The 21,494-nt window shown below is 39.4% G+C and overlaps 1 protein-coding gene across 1 annotated transcript in view; it reads left to right on the top strand.

Annotated features, from left to right (window-relative positions):
• Positions 1–21,494, top strand: part of adarb2 (adenosine deaminase RNA specific B2 (inactive)) — a 278,415-nt gene that overhangs the window by 155,265 nt on the left and 101,656 nt on the right. The window contains exons 2-3 of the mRNA XM_066683487.1: positions 4,428–4,517; positions 9,768–10,672. Of these exons, the coding sequence (XP_066539584.1) occupies positions 4,428–4,517; positions 9,768–10,672 (995 nt within the window). The remainder of the gene's footprint in view (positions 1–4,427; positions 4,518–9,767; positions 10,673–21,494) is intronic.

The following is a 21,494-nucleotide window of genomic DNA, read 5'->3' as shown; positions in this document are numbered from 1 at the left end:
ATTCACCTACCAACATGCGTTTTTGGACTGTGGGAAGAAAAGCAGAGCACTCGGTGTGGCATCATGAAGAGAAAACTCTTATTCCTCTGTTAGCCACATTAGAATTTTCATCATAGGATGTAAAGAAAAACTGTTAGCAAATTAGACATTTCTATGTTCTTCTGAGCAAATCTGGGTGTTATCCATGATTAGATCTTATATAAACTTCAGTAATCGCATATTAGACTGGCAGGCCCAGCAAACATTTTGATATGTTGGCCTTAGTTAGTGTAGACTAACCTGGATGTCATTTAGAAATGTGAGGACAGGGGTGAACTAAGGCAAGCTTTGGGTACCATGACTTGACCGCTGCGAGAGCTGAAAGACTCAGCACTTCAGCTATGATTGGTAGATGACACTGATAGCACCTCCCATTATTTATGCATGCCTCATCCCTGCCGGCCGTCATTCAGGTAGTGACACACAGGAAGTGAACAATAGAGTTGCCATATCTACCCCCCCCCTCCGCCTGCTACATGCTGACATTCAGCATTTTAGCTCCTCAGTGTTTGACCTAGAACTCCTGTTCACTTCTGATGGAAAAGGAGAGAGAGAGAGAGAGAGAGAGAGAGAGAGAGAGAGAGAGAATATCCTGGGCACAGCTTGGGAAGGAGAAATAATTGGATTCTTGGTCCTTATCTCGCTCAACACATTACAAGTTGTCAGAATCCCTGCTGCCTGGGCATGGTCACGTTTCAGTCAAGCAGGAAGGATTTCTTAAGGTTACTGATAGGTGAGACCGCTTTAGATTGTGGGTTTTTTCCTGCCATTGGCAGGGATAGTGTCGGACACGTGTGGCCCACGGTCACATGAGAATCTGCTTCAGTCCATGCTCGCAGAGGTGTAAAAATAGCATGTGGTGAATCAGCTGCACTGATTTTTGAATGTTAGAGTTGGACATAATTCGTTATAATTAAATAAAAATAAAATGTCGCTCACTATTATTTAAAAATTTTCACCAGTTTGTAGGAATTGAATCTGAGTGATATTTTAGAGTATGGCAATTGACAAACTAATTAGAAATCAATAATGAACTGTAACTACTAATGTAGGCCCTAAATGTAACAAGATCTCTAACATAATGTTAATCTGCAATAGCACCCCATTTTAGGGATATTTTATTAGAAACACTGAGCAAAACCCAGTGCTCATTAATATATTTGGGCATTTCTAAATTATAAATGAACATCTGCCATCTGACACTTGTCAAATATCTTGCTTTTGGTTTATTTGAAGGTTGTCAAATATTTATATGTAATTTATATGTAATGATGATTTTTTTGGTCAAATATCTATCATTTTAATTCGGGCTCAGGATAGTCTAGTATTATATGTTTGGGGGAAAACAAGTACATTCTTTATACAATAAAAATAATAATTCTGTGGAACGTTCAGTGACAAATACAATTACTTTTTTTTTTTATGACAAATCACAATCTGTTTAAGTAGTGGTCAGAGATGTGACCATGGTTGAAAAAATTCTCAAATCTTGTGTTGCTGTCATTTTGTAGCTTTTGCAGTTAAGCATAGGGCCTTAGGTGATGATCTTAGGTAGCTTCAGGTTGACTTGGTGTGTGTGTGTGTGTGTATGTGTGTGTGTGTGTGTGTGCATCAGGCTTAGAGCATACTTGACAGAATGGCTGGAGTGGGTGGTGAGGACCTTAGGCAGAACAGGATGATAAAAAATACATTAAAGACTCTTTTTAGGCCTCTGGAAGATTACACACACACACATACACACACACAAAGCCAAAACACAGTAATGACTACCCCGTGTTCTTAAGGATTTGTCTTTTTCTGCAGCGTTTGATGCTGAAACTTAGCCGTGGTCTCAGAGGCTTTCAGAAACACCACATTGAAATGTTTTATTAATAGAGCATGAAGTGCCTTTTTAAAATTCATTTTACAGGGTTTTCTTGTTGAACATTTAATGTTATCATCAGGATTCTAACATTCTGTATTTTCTTAACATTTAAACATCATCCCTATGGAATAGGTGCTTTCAGCTGCCCACAGAAAATTCTCAGTGGTCTCAGTGGTCCCAGTGGTGTGATTCACTGGCTTTCCAATAAACAAAATAAGTCAAAAAGAGAAATGATGAAATGTTGAAATGTCTTTATTTATAATGGCAAGCAACAATATGCCACTGTCAGTATATGATCTTTATTTAATGCTGAAATTTGAGTTATGATACTGATGTAAATAGCATTTTAAAATTACTGGATGAGGTAAGAGTAGATTCCACTGGATTAGCATGATAGAACAGCACAGGAAAATATCTCTATTAAAACATTAGGATTTTATTGTAATTTTATATTATTTCTATTGTCCATTGATCATGACATTTTGACAATGTTAATAACTTATTCTGGCCTATGTAATGTTGATAAGACCAGGATGGAGTCAGTAAGAGTGTGCCTTACTCTCCTGTTTTATCCCACTTTCACTTTTCCTGTCTCGTTGTTTTTTATTTTACAGCTAATAGTCATTAGTCCACGGTGGAGCAAGCAGGGATGTACTTACAGAGCTCCACTGACAGGATTTCTCTCTCTCTCTCTCTCTCTCTCTCTCTCTCTCTCTCTCTCTCTAACTCTCTCTCTCTCACAACCTAGCACAGCAGTTGATGTCACAAATAGGGACCTTCAGTATAAAGTACACAAACACACACACAAACACACGTGTGCACACACACACATCTAACCTTCTCAGTAGCCTGAAAAATATTTAATGTAATAAAAAAGCACTTGTGCTTTGTTAATTCTGCAAAAAAATCAAAAGTATAAAGTAAAAATAATTCTGAAACTTCAAACATTCCAATTGATTTTATTTTCTGAATATACACACATTTTTTAAGCCTGCAACACAAAAAAATACTAATGTAAGCTAATGTATAATAAAGGCATAAAAAATAAGCCTTCAAGAAAAGCTCATTTTCACAAATAAAGATTTTATTTTTATAGCTGTCCACATTGTGCAAGAACTGTCAACAAGTTTGAAAAAAAATTCTTAATACAAGATAAAAAATTAGGTCCTTCATTATATTGAGACAAGATTCAGTAAATCAGCCTGTGTACAGCAAGGCCAGAAACCACTATTGAATGTGCGTTGCCTTCAACCCCTCAGAAGGCATTGCATGAGAAACCGTCACACTACTTGATAAATATAGCTGCATGGGCTCAGTAGTACTTTAGAAAACCACTGTCAATTAACACTGTCTGTCAGCGCAACAATAAATTCCACCTGACAATCAGTAATCAGTTCTATGCAGTAATGCTGCCAAATTCTTTGGGGGGAAAGCTCATCTTAGATGGTCAAAAAGACAATAGAAAACGGTACTGTTGTCAGATGAGTCTACAATGACACCACAAACACACTATTTTGAGTTGACTCAGCTTAATTAAGGTACACGATTGGTCCATAAGGACATTATACCTTTGAGGGTACATTTCTGTTATTTTGAACATTATTGAATAACAATAACAGACAATGTCATGTGTGTAAAGCCCTAAATACATTCACTTTTGGAGAATTGTGATACATTGGAGTGGTAGGTGTAAAAGATACAAGCCAATTTTTTTGTGGTTCCTCACATTTAATAATGTACCAGTACCATTTTCAAGAACAACATAAAATGCAATAGTGCCTGAAGCAATGTTTACTTTAAATGCAGTAACACTTTAAAATAAGGGCACATTAGTTCCTGATAGTTAAGATAGAATTAAGCATTGCTTCAGTGTTAATTAATGTGACTTCTGCTGTATTAATTAATGCCAGAGTAAAGAGTATTAAGCATTACTGAACCAATAAGGACTATTAATTAAAATGTATAATTTTATGCTAGGGTGGCACGGTGGCACAGCAGGTAGTGTCACAATCACACAGCTCCAGGGACCTGGAGGTTGTGGGTTCAAGTCCTGACTGACTGTGAGGAGTTTGGTATGTTCTCCCCGTGTCTGTGTGGGTTTCCTCCGGGTGCTCCGGATTCCTCCCACGGTCCAAAAACACACGTTGGTAGGTGGATTGGCGACTCAAAAGTGTCCCTAGGTGTGAATGTGTGTTACCCTGTGAAGGACTGGCGCCCCCCCATGAAGGACTGGCGGGTGTGATCCTGCCTTGCGCCCAGTGATTCTGGGTAGGCTCCGGATTGATTGAATGAATTTTATTCTAACTATAACTTTATTTAACATGATTACATTTTATACATAAGTATCAGAAAACAATGAACAATGGCCATAGTTAAAGTTTTTTATCTTCATCATCTTCATCATTTATCATCTTCTTCATCTTCTTTTCCGCTTAATCCATTTCAGGGTCATGGTGTCCATGTAATATACTGAGCCAAATTAATTTCTACATTGAATAAATTTGTCTGCATCTTTGTGTTACAGAAAAAATGAGTAGCATGCTGTCTACCTTGATTGCCCCCTTCAAGTTCATGAGCCCAGGTCCGGGCAGTACAGAAGACGAAGACACTTTAAGTAAGTCCTGCAAAGTTGCATTCAATGGCCCAAAAAATTGTAGACATCCCTTTTATTAAGCGTACAATAAGTTGTAAAGCATTTTTGTATAATGTATAATTGTAATTGCAAATTCAAACATACTCCTGCTGCTCTATCAATTAATTATAACAGTTGTGTAGTATTAAGAATGACAATCTTCACTTTAAAATTATAAAATAAAAAATAAATAAGTATTAATATGCTATGTTCATGAGCGCTAACATCAAAATCACCATCTTTAAATGGTCCAAACCAAAACACACATGTACTTCTGGATACAATATTATCTCAGAGAACCGAGCAAATCGATGCACATGCTTTGGAAGCGCTTTTTCCCTGATGCAGCACACAAAGAATGCAGAGAGAAATAAATTCTTCTCGCTTGCCATTTTCAAGCTATTTAATGTTTAGATCATTTTTTGTTGACTAAAATGATCGTTTAAATATTACACAACTGTTACCATAAAATGACAAACAGACCGAAAAATGAATTTTAAGTTACAAATATACATTAAACACACACAAAATAAAGAAATAATTTGTACACCAGTTCAGCTGTTTTAAGGTGTTCTTGGTGTGGACTGTTGGTGTGGACAAACTGTTGTGACCATATCCAATGCCAAGCATGCACATAAAAGGTTATGGAGCTATGTATTTATGTAGGGCTATGAAGCAATGTAGATGTGTTCTCTGGAGTAATAGACTGTTGGAGTTGCTCTTGGATCATACTCTTGGATATCTGACCTAACAGAAATGTCCCAACATGCAGTATTCCTCCTATCTGATACCCTTGATTCCACATACTTCTGGCCATACATACTGCATATATATTATGCAGACCTATTTTGTTTTTTTTTAGTTTGTTTTGTTTTTTATTTTTACTATGACTGTGATTTGTCAGATAGTATTAATGTTGTGTGTTGGTCACATAAAAACCAGTTATGCCACAGTACCATGTATATTTTCCACTTGCCTGGTGTATGCAGTATTTTGTTATATTCTTCTCCTGTGCTAAACGTAATGGATTTGCATTAGAAGAGTGAAACTGTGCAGGTGGCCATGAAGCCTAGAAAGCCTCAGTGTGAAATAGACCTTATTTTTATTTTTATTTCTTTTTTTTCCCCTCTCCACACTCCCTGAACAGTCTCAGCTCCCCTCCATTACAAAAGGGATTGCTGCTTTGCATTGAATACAGGGGACAAATCGCACCCACTTTAAGCATGGATCCCAAGCCAATTTTGTGGCAGATTATGGGACGATTTAGCAGATAATGCCCCATTTGAGAGGATTTGTCCTCGGATTTTAAAACACTTAAATAAGATAGCCTCTCCCACAAGGATCTTTCAGTTTCTACCTCGCATTGGATGAGACTGGTTCATTCTCTATTTCTCTCTCTCTCTGTCTCATTCACTTTTTTCTTTTCATGATCACATTATTGTGTATCAGCTGGCAGGTTTTTATGCTGATCATGAGATCAGAGTTTAGAGCACGGGGCTAAAAGGATATGGAGATATCAGACGTGTTTCAACTCCACTATTCCAGCCACTGACTTCTGATCCTGCTTCTGCTGGAACTAAGAAAACCATTGAAAAGATCCAGCCAATAGTGTCTGATCATGTCCAGAGTGTGATGCACTCTGAGTTTTCAAAGCTGTTTGGCATAAGAACTGAAAAGAAAATTACACTATTACAGATATAGTTTAGAGACTAAGACTTGTTTAATGCCCTAAATTTGTTTGCTACCACTGGGTACACTGGCTTAGCAATGAGGCTCATACAGATAATTAATAGGACTAACATATAATTACATAACATATAATCACATAACATATAATTCATATGTTATGTTTATCTGTAACATAACATTTCTCAGTCTCATTTATGAGCAGTGGTCAGTAGATAGTGATATATGAATCAGTTATACATGAGCTATTAACCATATAAACTGTCTAATATACTAACTGCAGCAGACATTGATAGACACAGGCACTTAAAAAAACAATCTCTAACAGATTGACAGACCAAGAAATCTTAGCATAGATTTTTTAACTGTGACACTGGAATGGAAGAAGAGGTTTCAGAGACACAGGGTGCTTTAGATTCAGAAGAGTTGAAGATCCAGAATTCAGGGAGGATTCACCTACACATTTTGCTAGGTGGATTGGCTGTGTGAAATTGTCCATAGTGTGTGAGTGTGAGTGACTGAGGGAGTGTGTAAAATTCTCTAGGTATGAGTGACTGGGTGAATGTATGAAGCCCTGTGATGAACTGGTGCCTCATCCAGCATCCCGCTTTGCATCCAGTGATTCTGAGTGGGCTCTGGACTTGAGATTGTCTCAAAATGCACGACAACTGTGTAACTCATCATTTCATCAATTACACTGGGCCATAAATTTCACCAAGGCCCACCCAGCCAGCCCACACGCGACTGCATGTGTGTGACACACCTTTCTTTCTGAACTGTTCCACACTAACATACATTCCCACAAGTTGGTTTCAGAGCTGGGGACAATTAGGGTTGCCAATTGTCCCAAAAATAAATATGGAATCATCTTGTATTTGGACACTAAAAGTTGTGTTCTGTATTGAACCAGGATTGTTATGCATTGTATTCCATAATTGCGAGGTTAGACTGTAAAGATGAGCAGAAATTCCGCAGCAGGTAGTGTCACAGTCACACAGCTCCAGGGACCTGGAAGTTGTGGATTCAAGTCTCACTCCAGGTGACTGTCTGTGAGGAGTTTGGTGTGTTCTCCCCGTGTCCACCTGGGTTTCTTCCGGTTGCTCAGGTTACCTCCCACAGTCCAAAAACACATATTGGTAGGTGAATTGGCAATCCAAACGTGTCCATAGGTCTGTGTCTGACTGAATGTGTCGGCAGGTGAAGGACTGGTGCCCCCTCCAGGGTGTCATTCTGCCTTGCACACACTGCGACCCTAAACTGGATAAGCAATTACAGACATGGAATGAATGAATGAATGAATGAACTTTTGAATCTGCATCTGTGGATCAAGTCACTCACGTGTTTTCCATGACATTTTCACGTCACCTGCATTTTGTTCGAACATTCCAGTTCCACCTTAAATAGTACAGTAACCACAGGTGCTAGAATGTAATTACTTTTCATTTAAAGTGGACCCACACCTCCAAAAACAACAGTTCCACCCAGCAGTAGCTTTTCACCTGCTTGACACATTTGTGGATGGATCGCAGTGGATCAGGTGAAATGTGAAAGAAAAGTGGCAAAATCCAGAAACCCACAGGAGGCAATGAACAAAATATGTCACAAAAAACAGGCGAGTGACTAGATCCACAAATGCAGCTCCAACAGTCTATAAACAAATTTTAAATTTGAGACTGTGAGTTTCCAAAAATACACAATGAATTTTTAACCCTTTAAAGCCAAAGTTATCAAATATAATGATCTTTTGAGGTGGCTCTTTCATCATGAAAAGAAATACAGAAAAATTCAACTCTATAATGAACTACGAATGAAGTGGGAGCATTCCCATGCATATCAAACCATCACAAAATTATTGCTATCTTCATGAAAACACAGGAAAAAATCTCAAGATTACATTTTGCTAAACTGAAGCAGTTCCAGGTATGATTTGTATGATGTTACTTGTAGAAAACCTAAGCATTTTTTTCCATTTCATAAATGTAGTGTACTATCCTGCCAAATGGTAATAAATTATAATAAATATTCAGAAAATTTAAACTGTTCTTTAAAGCAGCAAAACACATATAGACAGTATTTTTATGAAACTAAAATGTATTATTAGTTTTCCAAAAGCCTTTGTGTGCCAAATGTGTTAGCTCAGTTGTCGACATAAATTTTGCGAGACAGATTCAGAGGAAGAAGGTGATGATACAGCTGTGTGTAGGAGGTCTGGTGAATAACTTCATACCTCAAGCCAAGGTTCAGACAGAAACAGAATCAACTGTAGTTCCTCTAAATATGGAAACACAGATCAACAAAAAGAGCTTTTGTGGTGTTGGTGTTTCAATTACCACCAGTATATTAAATGGGTTTAACTGATGCAGTGACCAATTAAAGAAATTAAATTGTTAATTGCCTAAATTTGATGCATTCAGAATTTATGAACAAAATGAACAACATTAAGATATTTAGTTAAATAACCACTTTAACTAAAAAAATCTTTTTAAACAGAATAATTTTTATAAAGGGGCGGGACAGTTGCACAGCAGGTAGTGTCGCAGTCACACTGCTCCAGGGACTTGGAGGTTGTGGGTTCGTTTCCCGCTCCGGGTGACTGTCTGTGAGGAGTTGGTGTGTTCTCCCCGTGTCCGCGTGGGTTTCCTCCGGGTGCTCCGGTTTCCTCCCCCAGTCCAAAAACACACGTTGGTAGGTGGATTGGCGACTCCAAAGTCTCCGTAGGTGTGAATGTGTGTGTGTGTCTGTGTTGCCCAGTGAAGGACTGGCGCCCCCTCCAGGGTGTATTCCTGCCTTGAGCCCACTGATTCCAGGTAAGCTCTGGACCCACCGCGACCCTGAACTGGATAAGCGGTTACAGATAATGAATGAATGAATGAATTTTTATAAAAACAAGTTTTATTGTATTATTTCATGTGTCAGGCTTTAAAGGTCAAGCAAATGCATTCATTTTGCCATAAAATTATGATATAGCTATGAAAACCAAAAGCACTTATTCATGAACAGAACATTACGCCCTATTAGCAAGCTTTGAAATAACAGTGATGGCAAGAAGTGGAAAAAGTGCCAGGACTGCCCCTCTCTACAAGGTTGTAAAATCAGCAGGAAATAAATCTACAGACATCACCTACACTGTGCTCATCATGTGCGGAGTAATGAATAAAGAGATGGGATTTTTTTAGATGGGACCTAACACTTAGCTCAGTGGGACACCTTTGATCTTCATAATATGTGCCCACACTTAAAAAAAATGATGGTTCTTCAAAAGATCTTTAGTCAAAAAAATGGTTCTATATTGAACTCATTCATTCATTCATTGTCTGTAACGGCTTATCCAATTCAGGGTCGCAGTGGGTCATCGTAAATGTTAAATAATGCTTTTCTGGTGCCAGAACCCCTTCTCAATGTGAAGAACCCTTTAATCATGCAAAAAAAAAAACAATTACTTTAATAAAAAACCCTTGTAGAATCATAAACTTTAAGAGTGTGGATTTTTGACTCTTCCTTGAAGCATATTATTTTATTGATTTTTATTTTTTTGTCTTCCATCAGGTACCAGCAGTGCAGAAGTCAAAGAGAACCGCAACTTTGGAAACCTAGAGGACTGCACCATTGTCCCATCAGACCGGCAGCCTCTCTTTCTGTCCGATTCATCTCGAAGTGGCACAACCAGTCTGAAGCGGAAGCGCCCATTGGAGGAGGACAATAATGGACGGCAGTGCAGGCTGAGGCTGTGCTACAGAAAGCTGCCATGGTCGGATGCACCAAAGAATGCCCTGGTGCAGCTGAATGAGCTTCGGCCAGGTTTACAGTATCGGACAGTTTCCCAGACCGGCCCAGTTCATGCTCCTCTCTTCTCCATCGCCGTGGAGGTCAATGGGCTTACCTTTGAGGGCACCGGACCCACTAAGAAAAAGGCCAAGATGCGGGCAGCCGAGTTAGCCCTTAGATCTTTTGTCCAGTTCCCTAATGCACCCCAGGCTCATCTAGCTATGGGTGACTTGTCTGACCCTTCAGCTGACTTTACATCCGACCAAGCGGACTTCCCTGAAACACTCTTCAAAGGTTTTGAGCCGGATGGGTGCCGCTCAGCTGAATCTGAGCTGCTCTCTAGTGCCCTCCGGCTGCGACACACTCTGGACCTGATGGTGGTACAGGCCAGACAGAGTTGTCCTGACCCAAAGGCTCCACCCCCAAGCCCAGTGGTGCTGTTGAATGACCTTCGGCCAGGCCTACGCTACGCCTGTCTGTCCCAAGGCAACCAGGGCAGGGGGTGGAGCTTCATTATGGCTGTGCGTGTTGATGGACGAATTTTCGAGGGCTCTGGACGCAGTAAGAAGCTGGCCAAGAGGCGGGCAGCTCTCAGTGCTCTACAAGCACTCTTCAACATTCGGCAGGCCCCCGAGGTCCGGGCAGCTCACAGGCTCAGCAGGATCAAATGCCCTCATTTACCCCAGGTGAGCCATGCCAAGCCCAGCCCATCAACCGGGCTGCTGGCAGCCGCCTCACTCCATACAGCGGCCCGTAATAGCCGCAACAGCAGGAATGCTGAGATGCAGAAGGGCTGTCCAAGACTTAATTAAGGGGGAGGGGATAATGGTAGTGGAAGGGATAAGGCAGGATGGATCATAGACACTTGGAACTGCACCCCCTGCAGGCCAGAGCTAAAACTGCTTTTAGAATTGAGGGAATGTGATAGACGAAATTTAATTTAAATGCATAAAGCAGCAGTTTCTGAGGTGGAAATTTACATTGAATGATCACTGTATTAAAAACAGCAACCTTTTATCTACACTAATAGTCAATTTAATCAGCTCCATTGTTTTTAAATAAGCACTTTGTAGTCCTACAATTACAGATAGGGGTCCTCATGTTTCAAGACCCCAACAGAGCAGGTATGATTTGGGTGGTGGATCATTCTCAGTGCTGCAGTAACATTGACGTGGTGGTGTTAGTGTGTTGTGCTGGTACAAGTGGATCAGACACAGCAGTGCTGCTGGAGTTTGTAAAGCCCTCAGTGTCTCTGATGGACTGAGAATAGTCCACCAACCAAAAATATCCAGCCAACAGTGTCCTGTGGGCTGTGTCCTGTGTCCACTGGTGACTAGAAGATGTGTCTAACAGAGTGGACTGTGAGTGGACACAGTGTTTATCACCACCATATCAGTGTCACTGCAGTACTGAGAAGGATTCACCACCCAAATCATACCTGCTCTCTGGAGGTCCTGTAGGAGTCTTGACCCTTGAAGAGCAGGGTGAAATGGAGACAAGAAAGCATCCAGAGAAACCACTGGAATATGGTCTGTAATTGTAAAACTACAAAGTGCTTTATGTACAGTGGAACCAATAAAATAGACAGTGAATGTAGATACAAGGTCATTCAGTGTAGACTTTAACACTGGTAATGCAGTTTAGTCCTACAAGGCTTAATTTATTGGAATTAATTTTATATTATATGGACATTTCCCATAATATCACACAGTGCAGTAGGTGATTATAAAATAAATAACACATTACCTTTGTGAGCACTCAGTTTCAGGAATGTCCTGCTTCAACTCAGTTGATCCAGCTTATCAGCTAATTATGAAGCCCTACATGAGTTGGTTCTGGTGTGTTTTCATTGGCATATTTTTAAACAGTGCAGGGCATTGGGTCCCCAGACTATAGTTTAAAGCCTTTTGTGTTAGCGCAAGATTTAACATTTACTTTGGGCAGGGGAGGGTGACATATCTAATGTAAACTCAAGCATGTGTGCATGTGTGGATATGTCGGAAAGGGGAAGGTCCAGAGGTAAACAGAATCTGCTCACTGAACTATTCACATGGAAAAAGAGCATTAATGAGGAAAATTATTATTGTCCCCTTGCCAGTGACACAGGAGGAAACAGAGATGCTCCCAAAAGAAGGAGTTTTATTATTATTATTATTATTATTATTATTTCCCTGCTCCCCTCCCTCTGTGTTTATAGAGCTATAATTGCAGAAGTATTGAAATTTTGCACAATCTCTTGTTTCTTCATGTGTGGCATGGTAGTGTCTATAAACATTAATTCAATCTGTTGCCCAAAGGAGATGGAAACGCAAAAGAGCAAATCGACAAACAAACCTTTAACCCATCACCCTCTTATTTAATCAAATATGGAAACCGCAATCAGGCTTGGAAAATAGTGTTGTGCTAGAAAACCTCTAGGAGGGATTTTTCAACATCAATGTCAGTGTGTCCCTGAATAGAAGAGGAACTTCCTAGTGCTCATTTAAATATGAGCTAACTAGAGCTAAGATGGAGAATATTCTTCCTTGCAGCATTCTGGGGTAATCTTTCACATTCATGCTTCATTCATTTACATGAACACTTTTAGTTCCTGGAATCAACAGCTGTGACTGAAATGGAGTCTTGTATTTTTGAGTTTTAGGGCAATTCCAATTCCATTTTTTTGTAAGAATACATATCAGAGTGCATAGACATTTCAAAAGAATAAAGTTGAGTAAGTATTTTTTTATTAACTACTGGTGAATTAATTACCCTTAAAAATGGATTATAGTAGCACAGCATAGGTGTAAAATAGGAAGTGTAATCAGAAAGTGTATCAACTGCTATTTTATTTATATGTAATTAAATGATAGTCAGTGCATAACTACATTAACATAAGTATCTGTAATTACATTACATGCACAAACTGAATTTCAACAAACAGTTTTTAGAGAACATAAAATGCAGTGGGAAGTCATGGTTATTCCTCAAATTTTAGCTGGCTGTCTATATGTGTGTATTTAAACGTATATGCATGCATGTATGTGTGTTAAGTACTGGGCTCATATTGTGCTAGTATTCCATCCTTAGCCCCTGGGGAGCAGACGGGAAAATGTTGTCCTTCCTCTGCCTCAACATCATCCAAACAACCTGCACATGTTTGCCTGCGAGAAACTTCCCCTTTCTCCCACTCTCCACGCTGTCTAAAAGGATTTTAAGAGGATTTGCCCCACCACTTTAGTTCCAGAAAGACGATCGCTCATGGAAATTCCTGAAAGTCAGGAGGCAGTTGGCTGTTCATTTGCTTCAGTAGAGTGAAGGACAAACATTGTACACACACACACACACACACATCAAACACACTTTCATCATCAGTGTATATGCATATGTGCTTTGTGTTTGGGGACTATTACACTATTGGCCCAGGATTAAAGATTCATAAAACCGGAGGTGAGGTTTAAACCCAGGATCCTGAGATCCTAGAGTTGCTGTTCTTCTGAGGAGGTATTAGACCAGGTATTGGAACATTTCCATGAGAATTTGGTGGCATTCAGCCACATGATTATTAATGAGCCCGTGTTCTTTTGTTAGTTGTTATTTGTGGATCACACAACTCAGCTCAAATGTAGCTGATGAAGCTCAAACACCCCAGAGAACGCAGTTCCATTGCTCCACATTTTAATGCTAATGATGATGACAATAGCAATGATAATAATAACAATAATGAAGATAATAATACTCATCCTACTATTCCTACTACTACTAATAATAATAATAATAATTGTTATAATGTTAGTTTGTATCCTCAACCCTGCTCAGGCTGAAATGGTTACACAAAATGAATTCACCAGTGTTTATTCAACACTATTAGTGTAAAGTTAACACTGTGAGTGTTAAAATTGAACACACTTTAATACTTCAGTGTTAAACTAAATCTTATAGTGTTGATTTAACATTTAAACCATACTGCATTAATTAAATAAATATCATATGAATTTGTTTCTTAACTGTGTTTGGGCAAAAGAGGGCTTACAGAGTTTCTCTGTATCATAGAGAGAAAGAGAACGAGAAAGAGAGAAAATAGAAGGGTCACCTTTACAGAAAAACAAGGTGTGTGTGCGTGCGTGTGTGTTTGTGTGTGTGTCCGGGGGGGGAAGTGTGTGATTTTGTTGCCGCGGCTGTGTGTGTTCAGGTCTGGTGTGCTGCTATGAGTTGCCTCAGGCAAATGTGAACAATAACTGTGAGGCTCAACCTCTCTCACTGCAAATGAAAAATTGAACTCTCATCCAAACTGCATTCTATACAGTCCACACCTTTGAGCCTTTAAATAATCTCTCTCACTCTGTGTGTGTGTGTGTCCTGTATATGTCTACATTTTATTTAGAAACAAAAATCATAGAAAAGAACTATCAAATGTGTCTCTAGCGTAGGTGACCAGTCGACCATAACATTATGACCACCTCTTTGTTTCTACACTCACTGTCCATTCTCACAGCTCCACCTACCATACAGGAGCACTTTGTGCTACAATTACAGACTGTAGTCCATGTGTTGCTCTGCATACTTTGTTTGCCCCTTTTCACCCTGTTCTTCAATGGTTAGGACCACCATGTGTGTATCATTCTCCAAGCTGACATAGTGGCTTAGTGTTTGTTGTGCTGGTATAAGTGGATCAGGCACAGGAATGCTGCTGGTGTTTTTAAACAGATTGTCCACTCACTGTCTACACTGTTAGACACACGTAACTCGTTGGTCCACCCTGTAGATGTAAAGTCAGAGACAGTAGCTCATCTGTTGCTGCACAGTATGCGTTCAAGCAGCACTGTTGTGCCTGATCCACTCATACCAGCGCAACACACAAACCACCACATCTGTGTCACTGCAGTGCTGAGAATGATCCACCACCCAAATCATACCTGCTCTGTGGTAGTTCTGAGCATTGAAGAACAGTGTGACAGGGGCAAATAAAACATACAGGGAACTGGGAGATTAAACACTGAGTGTATAGGTCAGTGCAATATAAGTTTGTGCATTTATAAAGACAGCAGTAATAGGAAGTGTTGTCCTAATTACTGAGAGTGTAGTAGTGGCATGGGTTGGGTAAATAAACTCCCCACTTTCAGACCTCTCAGAGGGGCAGGGTATGATCCCTCATGGAGACTTCATGGCTACCCTGTGAGGTGGAATGATTACCCAGCACTCCGAGGTTGATTGGTCACTTAATCTCTCAGCACTGTGACAAAGATCTGCAACGTTGCCAAGTGGATGTGGCGAGGCGGCCGAGGCGAGGGAAGCGAAGCGGGACGCTGAAGGACGAGCTTTAGCTCTGGAGGCCGAGGCCCGCGTGTCCCAGCATCGCTGACCTTGGTCCACGGAGAATTTGAATAGGGAAATGCCTGCTGCATGCTACAGAATACCAATTAGGAGACTATTATGATCAGAGGACGGAGGGCACTCGGGCCAATTTCAGTTTGCTTAATGTGCCGAAATACAGGGGCTGGTAGTTATTCAGCAGAGAATGGTATTATGAGAAAGAACCTGAAGCACTGTGAGACATTAACTCATTATTTTCAAAGCAAAGAAGACAAATCCTGTTAAAAAAATGCCCCAAATTTTTATCAAGGGACTATTTTTACCACTCCAGTCCCAAGCCTTACTTTCCTTCCTCAACAGCAGCAGGATGACTAACGTACTCAGAGTGGCCATTGCCATTTTCCGCCTGCTGTTGCACTACACTGTGCTGCCTGTTTGATGTATGGATGCAAACAGAGCACATGGCCTCCGTTTAATCTACCATGGTAATTTCCCCGGTGCAGTGAATTAAGAGCGTTTTCATACACGTGAAGGTGACCCTGTCCAGCAACCTGCCATTTGCACATTTATTTTCCTTCTCCCCTTTTTCCTCTCCTCGCCATTTGACTTAATCACACTTGATATAAACCCCTAAACAACCGTGAAGCAAAAATCATTAATTAATACTGCCACAACAAATTAGAGATGACAGGGGGGGCAGTTTGTGTGTGTGTGTGTGTGTGTGTGTGAAAGGGAGTGAGAGAGTAAAAGAAAACAAGTATTCTATAGCATTCTCTAGCACCACCTATCCAGCAGTGTTTAATGGAACACTACATAATATGTTTACGCTAAAATTACAGCTTCAAATCATTGTGATGTTGCACTGACCTGTAATAAGTAGAACGAAGCCTCTGTTATTGCTTCTCTGGGCTCAGCAGTGAAGAAACTGCACTGTGTAATGATTGGAGTAGAGTAGGAAACCACCTCTCACCTCTCCTATCCCATATCCATTGATTTCAGTACAGTGCTGTAAAAGTGATTTACAGTAGGGGGAGCCCCGGGAGCAAAAATAAAAATAAAAATAAATAAAAATATAATAAAATAAAAAAAACTAGTGTTCCTTTAAATAATGCTAACTGTACAGTGATGCTTTGGTCAATGATTGCCATTCTTCATATATTTAATTATTCTCCTTCTTCTTCTTCTCCTTCTTCTTGCGGCTGCTCCCGTCTGGGGTCGCCACAGTGGATCAATCGTGATCCACACTGTCGATCTGACACAGTTTTTACACTTCACATATTTAATTAAACATCTCAAATAACAATCTAAGCATTGACTCTGGTATTATTGGAAGTTTGCAATGTTAATCGTAGATGTTGACATATAAAGAAGAGCAAAAGTGGCCATAATTAGTGTTCTCCTCCAAGCATGTTGAGTTGTCCAATAATGTTGCCTTAGCAGAAATGTAAAAAAGATGTGATTCTTGCCTTCCCTAGTCTCAGAGGATTCAAATGCAGGTCTTCACCCTCCCATCTTAGTAGAATCATGTGAGAGAAAAATCCCATTAGTAGTTGGTAACTGGGGCAATGGAACAATATGCTGCTCTCTCTTATTCAATGGCTAGAAAGGCCCTCACTCTGCCCTTCATATCTATGGCAGCCATTATAAGGATCCGTTAGCTAACATAACAGAATTGAGCAGGTAGTGTTCTGCAGTTGTGTTGAACTGTTAAGTGATGTTGTGTTAAGTGGCAACTGTTAAGTGGCAATTGCAATATAGGTGCAGTAGCTGCTTACACATCTTTGAAGAAGACCAAACTAGTAACTGGGGAATTGGAAGTCACTATAATTAGGAAGGATGTCTAGATAAAACCATCTGCCATATACTTGGTCCATAAGTAAGTGGAAATAATGGCTTTCACTTGGCAAAAATAAGCATGTAGTAACTTGTTGGAGATATTGTTATATACGATACATAGAAAGGTTCAGGGAAAATCTTACCATCTTTTTTTTTTTTTTTTCTAGTGGTTTTCAATGGCCTATTGGCTGAGGGTAACCCTGCAATAATGTTTCTGTGCTTAGTTGTAGAACTTTGTACTGAAAGGTTAGCATTATTATGAACCAGCTAATTTTCTATGCAAAAGATGACCTATAAGAATGGAAAATCTGTTCCACTCTGTCAGCGGCTCTTTCAGCATATACACAGGCACTGAGAAACACACACATTTACGCAGCGTACCAAAATTCCTGACTCATGAGAAAGTGTCTAAATGTAGGTTATGTTGAATCACCTCCTGAGGCCTGGCAGCCATTTGTTTTAGATTAGGCTGAATGTGACAAAATGGGTGAACATATCCCTTGTGTGTCTGTACTATACACACACACACACACATGCACAAAGGGTGGCTCTTCATCTTTAACCTGACAGTCTCCTGTGGGTAGAGGGCCTGTTCAGAATTATCTCCCAATGAGACGCTCACTTCATTAGCAGTGTAATCAGGTTCATTACTGGTTCATAGACACTGGGGCACCAAATGGGCTTAGATAAATCATAAGGTCTATGTCTGTATGAGTGTGAATATGTGGTGGAGAGAGCCAGACTAGTTGTAGAACATCACCGAAGGTGTAATATAAATAGAGTGGAGTGCACACATCCCTTTATGCCTAATTGTTACAAAACCTTTTTAAGGAAGATTTTTTTTGTAAAATCCAATATAAACTAGAATCTGTGATTTGTAAATTCTTTTGAAACCATATTTAACTAAAAAAAAAATACAAAGAAAAAAAAACAATTCCCTATGATTTCACTGACTGTCAGGGTTTAATGAGATGTGGATGCAAAAGTAAGTCCAGAGGCATTCATATTTATTAAACAGAATGCTAAACAAAGAACAAAGTATCTCATAAAATATTGTGTCTCACATTTCTGTCCCCTTTGAAAAAAATGCATGTGCTACAAAGTGTTCTTTGAACAATGCCATAAAAGAACCATATTTGATTCCATAAAGAAACATTCTATAACATTTTTAAATAGGCGAAGAACCTTAAGATCGAGTGATGGATTTTAAGGCCTTTAAAAGTTTTTTCGTACTCACACGTCTCTTAAAGAAACATGGTTCTTTATGGAAGCAAAAGAGGTTCAAAACCCCTTTTGTAGCACCTTTATTTTTAAGAGTGTAATATAGAAAGAGAAAAATAATAGACAAATTGAGAATTGACAGCCTTACCACAAAGCCGGATATGTATTAACAAATGCAAATTTTACTTGCGGAGCAAAATAGTCAGCTTTTGAGATAGATACTACAATATAAATTGCAGTTACAGAAATCACCAAATGAAATATGTTATCAATGAAGATCTCTGCACTAGCTGAATGATGTTATCCATGCTTTGTTGCAGTGGTATCCACTGATGCACAGAGATAGTGTTAAAAAATTAGAAGGCATTATATAAACAGGTGATCCCACATTAAACAATAAAATGGCCAGTATATGCATTTTGCTGTTGTTTAATGACAGATAGTCAGTATAATAAGCACAACTTGAGAAAACTTGTTCTGTGAGGCTCTGGGACACAAAATAAAAATGGCTAAACCTTGTTTCTGGTGCTCCAGCTTCCTGCAGCTTCCTTAGTTTCATCTCCAATGTAACACAGCTGGTTGTAATATTCAGATGCTCCTGGAGATGTTGATGAGCTGGATCAGGTGTGTTAGATTAGAGCTGAAGCTGAACTCTGTGGGGCAGTGGATCAGCCTAAGGCATCCTGTGGTATGCAGTAATTGTGTAAAAATGCCTGCTCTACATGGAGCTCCTATTGGGTGTATCACTTTTTATTCATATATAAGCATTTGGACTTGTAGTGTGTACATTAAACCTGTCCGTACTGAAGTTTATTGCCTTGCTTTTATCTGGGCTACTTTAATTTTTCATGGTTGTGGTGTCAGGAAAATGAATGAACTAAACTGTTCCTTGAACATATACAGGGTGGGCCATTTATATGGATGCACCTTAATAAAATGGGAATGGTTGTTGATATTAACTTCCTATTTGTGGCACATTAGTATATGGGAGGGGGGAACTTTTCAAGATGGGCGGTGACCATGGTGGCCATTTTGGATCCCACTTTTGTTTTTTTAATGGGAAGAGGGTTATAAGACATGTCAAACTTATTGGGAATTTCACAAGAAAAACAATAATTGGTTTTAACATAACTTTATTCTTTCACGAGTTATTTACAAGTTTCTGACCACTTATAAAATTTGTTCAAAGTGCTGCCCATTGTGTTGGATTGTCAATGCAACCCTCTTCTCCCACTGTTCACACACTGATAGCAACAGCACAGGAGAAATGCTAGCACAGGCTTCCAATATCCGTAGTTTCAGGTGGGCTTGTAATTGGTCAGAAACTTGTAAATAACTCATGAACCAATACGTTAAAACCAAGCACAGCTTGTTTTTCTTGTGAAATTCCCAATAAGTGTGATGTGTCACATGACCCTCTTCCCCATGAAAAAACATATGCTGGATCCAAAATTGCCAACTTCAAAATGGCCACACATCTTGACAAGTTTCCCCGCTCCCTAAAACAGGTGCCACAAACAGGAAGTTAATATGACCAACCATTCCCAGTTTATCCATATAAATGGCCCACCCTGTATGTATATTATATATATAATGCTGATTTGCATATAGCTCACAGTGGACTATGGCAGTTGACCCTTTTTTACATATAATAAAGATTGATATTACATAGTGCTCTGTTCATCTCTTGCTGCACTGCATTACTCTCATTTAATTTACTACCAATTATTGAAAGACATGCCAGGTATAAAATGACATTCAGAAATATAAACCTACCCCCCCAAAAAAGTGGGGACACTGTGCAAAATGACAAGATAGTATTTCAAATGTTGAATTAGGGAAATGTTATTTTATTTTTTTAAATGTATATGCATTTTTAATTTGATGCCAACTACAGGTTACAAAGACGCTCACATGTTTACCATCATGTCCACTTTTAATTACACACTGTAAACATTTGGGAATTGAGGAAACCTATTTCTGTATTTCTGAAAGTGAAATATTTTCCCATTCATGTTTGATATAGGATTTACACTGCTCAACTGTTTGGGTGTCTGTTATAGCATGTTGCTCCAAAATGATATATATTGCTTAGCATTAACGGTGCCTTCGCATATGTTCAAGTCACCCATGCCATGTGCACTAATGCATCCCCATAACATCATGGGTTTTGCTTCTGAACCATGTACTTATAGCAAGCCAGATTGTCCCTCTCCTCTTTAGCCTTGAAGAGGTGGCATCAATGATTTCCAAAAAGAGTTTGAAATTTTTATTTTCTATTGGACCTACTTTTCCTCTTCACCTCAATCCATCTTAAATGAACTCAGGCCCAGAGAAGGTGGCGGAATTTCTGGATCCTGTTTTAACTTGCATTTGTTGATACAGTGACAAAATATGTTCACAGCAGTGGTGGGCTGCCAAATCTCAATAATAATAGTGAATAAGTGAATAAATAGTGAAATAAGTATTAGAATAAAAGAAAAAAATTCTCCTTTTCCCTTTTGGCAGTGTGCCACCCCATAGCCGTAAATGGACGAACTGCCTATCACAGACATTGGATTCTGGAGGTTCGTATGAGCCCATGCAATGATTTCCAGTACAAAATTGTTTCTGCTTTTAATGCAATACATTTAATATTTGCTGTTTGTTGGTCTGCGGAGGGAGCCGTGGTTCTGATTTTTGCCTGATTTTATTCAGATTCATTTTGGCTGCTGGCTCGCTGTGTGGGGAGCAGATGCAAATGATTGTGCACTAACTTGCTTCTGAATCAAGTCCCTAAAGAGCCTTTGACCTCATTCAATTGTATTTTTAGCCATTTCCTGTTGCAGACTTCAGTCGTGCTCTACGTAATGAACTAGATAACAGGCTAAATCTCATATGTTAAAAATGGGCAATATCCTGGGACCTGCTTATAACCTCCTCATTATGTCATTTCCTAAGGCACAGGAAGTACTTGGCTTTGCATACATATCGTCTAATCTAAGAAGGTCCATGGTTGTCTCTCATCTCTGCTCCTGAGCATGAATGCTGCTTTATAACTTAGGATAAAATTGTGTTAGTCATGTCAGCCGTGGCCTGAATATCAGAAGGCAAAGGATGAGGACCTTAAGGGTTACATTCATGAGGGAATTTCTGTATAAATTATTATCAGTTAACAAT

This window comes from Hoplias malabaricus, chromosome 10, assembly GCF_029633855.1.
Source record: "Hoplias malabaricus isolate fHopMal1 chromosome 10, fHopMal1.hap1, whole genome shotgun sequence".
In the NCBI taxonomy this organism is placed as follows: Eukaryota; Metazoa; Chordata; class Actinopteri; order Characiformes; family Erythrinidae; genus Hoplias; species Hoplias malabaricus.
This window is presented reverse-complemented; position numbering and strand designations above follow the sequence as displayed.